At 39.0% G+C, this 5,609-nt stretch overlaps 1 protein-coding gene across 1 annotated transcript; it reads right to left on the reverse strand.

Moving 5' to 3' along the window:
- Window positions 1–233: 233 nt before the first annotated feature.
- Window positions 234–1,740, reverse strand: GJA10 (gap junction protein alpha 10). Its single transcript, XM_007951411.1, is given in 2 exon segments — window positions 234–284; window positions 286–1,740. Coding segments are annotated over 2 exon segments (1,506 nt in total).
- Window positions 1,741–5,609: the final 3,869 nt, after the last annotated feature.

Consider the following 5,609-nt stretch of genomic DNA (forward strand, 5'->3'; position numbering starts at 1 on the left):
GTTCGTTTTTTTGTTTATTTGTTTATAAAAATTCATTGCTATAAAGTTTTTAATAATAATTTATTTTATAAATTTAATTGAATGAATGAATGAATTTAACTCCCCATGAATTTCTCTCCCTTCCTCCCACCTCTCTCTCTCACATTCTTGCTGTCTTCTTGTCCTCTCACTCTCTTTCTCTCCGATCTCTACACACATACACACCAAAAAGGAGGAAAGAGAGTAAGAAATGGTCAGAATGGAACACCTCTTCTGATGACAGTTCTGTGATCAGTTAGGTTATCTGTGTTTACTTACCATTGATGTTCTGTGCCCAGAGGCTGAAGTTAGAGGTGAGGGGCTGTTTTCCTGATACAGAAAGTCCAGGCAGGAGCTATTCTGAGAAATGGAGCTTCCCGAGTCACTGTGCAGCTGTCCCTTTTCAGACAGCAATCTGGACAGAAGGCTGGTTTTGCGACTGCCTGGGCGAGATCTGTCCATCCAGACCCCACTCTCTCTCACATTGTTGTCATTGTCTCTGCAATGACTGTGTAGATCTGTGAGGGGCTCACCTGGGGGCTTCCGGTCCTGGGGGTGCTCCCAGCTTTCTAGTGCATAGGATGGACAATGCCCATGGGTTGTTGTTCTCCCCAGCCAGGAGCGGGAGATTGGATTCTGTAGACCAAAGGAGGAGGGATGGCCTGGTTGCTGTCCATGGTCCTTCATTCCACCACTGCCATTCCAGGGGGATGGACTGGGAAGGAGGAGCTGTCCACAGTGCTGGGCCTTCTGAGCCCAGTCTTTTTTGTCACAGCAAGAGACAACCTCAAGTTGCTTAGCCTGTGGAATATGCCAGATGGTTTCAGATTTGGGCATATTAACTTGGATGATTTTTTCTTGATTGTTGTCTTGAAGCAAAGAAGTTCTATCAGGCAAAGAAGAGCAAATCATACACTGCTGGGCCACTGAATATTTCTTTAAATGGAATGGAGAGGCCCTTTCATCCTCAGTGACCTCACTGCTGGATTTCTCATAAAGTGACCTCATGATTTTCCTGATACCAAGATGAACTATTTCTAGTGCATTAAGGAACAAGGAGATGGCTGCAATACTGTGCATAAAGATCATGAAAATGGTCTTCTCTGTGGGCCTGGATACAAAGCAATCCACTGCATTGGGGCAGGGAGGTTGAGTGCACTTGAAAAGGGCTTGCATTTGAAACCCATAGAGAATATATTGACCAATCATGAACCCTACTTCCAGCACAGCCCTGACCAAGATGTGTAAGACATAAGTATGCAGCAGGCAGCCTTTTAGAGGGGCTTTATGAATACTCTTTTGCTCCTCTAGCATTCTCAGTTCCCTATCTATTCTTTGCTGCTCTTTCAAGTCAAGCTCTGGATTCTCCATCTGGGCTCTAAGATGTGACCTTTTTCTCTTTCTTTCTTTCTCAAAGACCTTGAGTCTATAAAGTGCATGGCCCATATACACTAGAGAGGGAGCAGATACAAAGATGATTTGTAAAACCCAAAACCTGATCAAAGAGATAGGGAAAGCATCATCATAACAGATATTGTTGCATCCTGGCTGCTGAGTGTTGCAGGCAAATGCTGACTGTTCATCACCCCAGACATCCTCGGCAGCCACACCAAGTACCAGCATTCGGAAAATGAAGAGAATAGTCAGCCAGACTTTCCCCACTATGGTTGAGTGGAAGTGAACTTCTTCTAGGATGCCACCCAATAAGTTCCAGTCCCCCATGGTTAGAGGCTAATGGCTGAAACACACATAAAACACTAGTTAATAGCACCCATGGATATAATGTATAAAGATACAGTCACATAAATGTAACAGGTTATTTTTCACATCACAAGTTGTGAAGCATTTTCTAGCCCTAATATTTATGGTCTACACTTGATGAAACAGGATATTTCCAAGGAATATCAATTTAAAAAAAAAAAAAAAAGCAAACACTAAAGACTCTCCAATAACTTGACCCTATTTCCTTCTTATCTTCTTCTGCTCTTCTACACAAAACTGCCATGCCTGTAATTTAGGATCTTTATTAGCCCTCATTTTGGCACGATGCATTCGCACATCAAAATTTTGCTCATTTTTCTACTCATCTGAGATGTTTCATTTTACTAAACAGCATACATCCTTTATGATATTTAACAAGTCTCAATTTTTCCAGGAAGTTTCCCCTAACCATCCCAAGTCACAGTGATCTTTCCCTTTCCTGAACTCTCGTAAGGCTATTGCTTATACTACTCATTTGATAGGGAGCTCTGGTAGTGTACGACCCCCCACAACCTTGGGTTTCCAAGGCAGTATCTCTATGGAAGTAGATTGCCCCATCTTCCTTCCGAGGAGTGGCTGGTGGGTTTGAACTGCCAGCCTTCTGATTAGCAGTCAAGTGCCTTAGGCACTACACTACCTATAGCTATTCTCATAAGGCTACTGCTTATACTGCTCATTTGATAGGGAGCTCTGGTAGTGTAGTGCCTAAGGCACTTGACTGCTAACCAGAAGGCTGGCGGTTCAAACCCACCAGCCACTCCTCGGAAGGAAGATGGGGCAATCTACTTCCATAGAGATACTGCCTCAGAAACCCAAGGGGGGGGGGTCGCTATGAGTCGGGTCTGACTCGACGGCACATAACAACAACAACTCATTTGACGCAGTGCTACACTTAGTTTTGTGACGGTTGCATCTTATGTTCTCCTCCTGGAAAAGTACACTCCTTGCAGGTAAAGAATCTTTCTATAGAATCTTAGTCTTTGCACACAGAAGGAATCAATAAATAATAGTGGATTGAATTGTCTTTACATTTTAAAACACTGTTCTTTGACACTTTCACTGGAATAATCAACATGAAAAATAAAGTAGATTCTCACTATATATTGTCTATGCTTCCCACTGCAAGACTGTAACTCAAGGAAACATAAATCATCCAAATAAATCCTCAGGAAATGGCTCAGAGAAGAATAGCAGTAAAAATTAGGTAGACACAGAAATGCAACCAGCAATAAAGCAGATGATTGGGTTCATAAAGACACATCAGGAACAGTATGTTTACACACATGGAAGTTTCTTAACTTAGGAGAAAATGTGAATATCCACTGCTTCTTTAGCAAGCTTAGGTTCTGGGAAAGAATCAAAGCATAACTGACATGAACTGGTTGTTTGGTTTTCCCTGGGTATGTGTGTGTTGCAGGGGGGAGAAAGTGTTTTCAAGGTTCTATGACATTAAAATACTTGTTAGGTTCAAAACTCCTAAAATAGACAGAGATATGGAAGATATGGAGGAAAACCAGAAAGGTGTTATTCAGTTAAAACAAATAATGAATCAATTTTCCCCGTCCATAATTCATTCATTAATATTTACTAAAATCTTACTATGACCTATGCACTTTCTACAACTGTATGTGAATTTTAATGATCTCAAAACAAAAAAGTTTAATTTTAAAAAATGGAAAGACAGTATCAAGACTTTTAGTAATTTGCTCCAAATGTACAGATATGACAATAAGAATGGGTTAAATTATTCTATCAAAAGGCAAATAATCTATTTAATAACTAGTCTACTTGGTTTGTTTTCTTCTTCCTATGTTTCTTTTTTTTAAGTACATGTATATTTACTTATTTTTCCTCATTTTCCAATCATGATTTCTGGCCTTGATGTGCTTTAAAAACCTTCTTCTATTTCAATATTATATTCTTCTACATAGATATTTCAGTTTATTGAGTCAATCTTTTAGATATATTTCAATATTATATTCTTCTACATAGATATTTCAGTTTATTGAGTCAATCTTTTAGATATATTGCACAATGCACTAATACTGTTCCCAAAATTTTACAATTACAAAGTAATTTTAGAAGTTTCATAAGTAAATGTAATTAATGTCACTGAATTGCACACTTAAAAATGGCTAAAATGGCAAATATCTATATTTTACCACAATGAATTTTTAAAAATTATTGTAAGACAAGGATTCACAGAAAAAGTCAACAAATTATAGAATTGGAAAATATTTGTAACACAGAGGACAAGTGATTAATATATTTAACACACCAAGAGCTTTTCTAAGTTGCCAAGGGAAAAAAAAAGAAAATGAGCAAAGAATAATAGTCAATTCACAAAAGAATAAATCCAAATAAGAAAAATAGAAGACCATCAAACTCATTAGTAGTTAGAAAAATACAAATTAAATTAATAATATTAAATTTTGGAAAAACATTTAATGTGGTAATACTGCTTGTTCTAGGATAATTTGTATCCTCTCAAAATACATGTTCAAGTCCTAACCCCCAATACCTGTGAATGTGACTCTATTTGGAAATATAGCATCTTTGCAATTGTAATTAAACATGAGGTCTCACTCACTCACTGCTGTGAGTTCCGTCCAACTCATAGCGACCCTTCCTTGGATTTCTGAGGCAGTATCTCTACGAAAGTATATTGTCCAGTCTTCCTTCCGAGGAGTGACTGGTGGGTTTGAACCGCCAGCCTTCTGGTTAGTAGTCAAATGCCTTAGGCACTATGCATCTCCTGGAGTAAACCAGTAAAAAACAAACCAGTTGCTTTCAACTCACTTGTGACTCAGGGCAACTCCGTGTGTTGAGGCTCTAATCAAATATAACTGATGTCTTTTAATTTAAAAAATGTAGAGATACACTGACACAGAGACACAGAGGGAAGGTGGCCATGTGACGATGGAGCCAGAGATTAGAGTTATGTTGCCACAAGTTAAGGAACACCTGGGCTACCAGAACCCGAGACAAGGAAGGATCTTCCCTTTTGGCACAGAGAGCATGGCCCTGCCGAGAATCCTAGATTCTAGCCTCCAGAACTGTGAGAAACTGTTTTTTCTTTCTTGTGGAAATTGCTATTTTGTTTTTTGAGGTGTTACCAGTTCAACAATTTTTACATGTACAACTCAGAGACACTGATTATGTTCATCACATTGTGCAAAAAAATATCACTACTACCCTTTTCAAAATTATTCCATCACCACTAACAGAAACCCAGTGCCTCTTGAGCAATGACTTTCCTTCCCCTCCTGTTCACACCCCTGGTAACCACTAATAAACTTTGGTCTATATATTTGCCATTTTCTTATAAGGGGGATGATGTAATATTTGTCCTAATTTCTGTTGTTTTAAGACACCTAGTTTGTGGTACTTTATTACACTTTATTATAGCAATCCTAGAAACCAAAGATATTACAGAAGAAGATACCCATTGCCATCAATGCTTTTCTTTTTTTCAATTTTCTAAGTGCAATACTTATTTATTATATAGTGATTTGGGTGAAAATTTACATAGCAAATTCACTTTCCAAACAACAGTTCACATACACTTTGTCTCATGACATTGACTACAATTTATCACAATGCAACAGCTCCCCTCCCACTTCTTCCCGATAGTTACCTCTTCCCTGTGGCCAGCCATCCATGGACTCCTGCCCCCTGAGCTGTCTCCCTGTGCATAAACAGCACTTCTTTCTCACATGATTGTTCTCTCCAAGGAGTGCATCTACCGCAGATAAATGGTCATCTCATATGCCTGTCTTTTGTTTGGCTGGAAGCCGCAAGTATGGGTTCAATTCCAGACCTGAAGGGCA

This window comes from Orycteropus afer, unplaced genomic scaffold (genome assembly GCF_000298275.1).
Source record: "Orycteropus afer afer isolate SDZICR_OR568_19922 unplaced genomic scaffold, OryAfe1.0 scaffold00011, whole genome shotgun sequence".
Lineage (NCBI taxonomy): Eukaryota > Metazoa > Chordata > Mammalia > Tubulidentata > Orycteropodidae > Orycteropus > Orycteropus afer.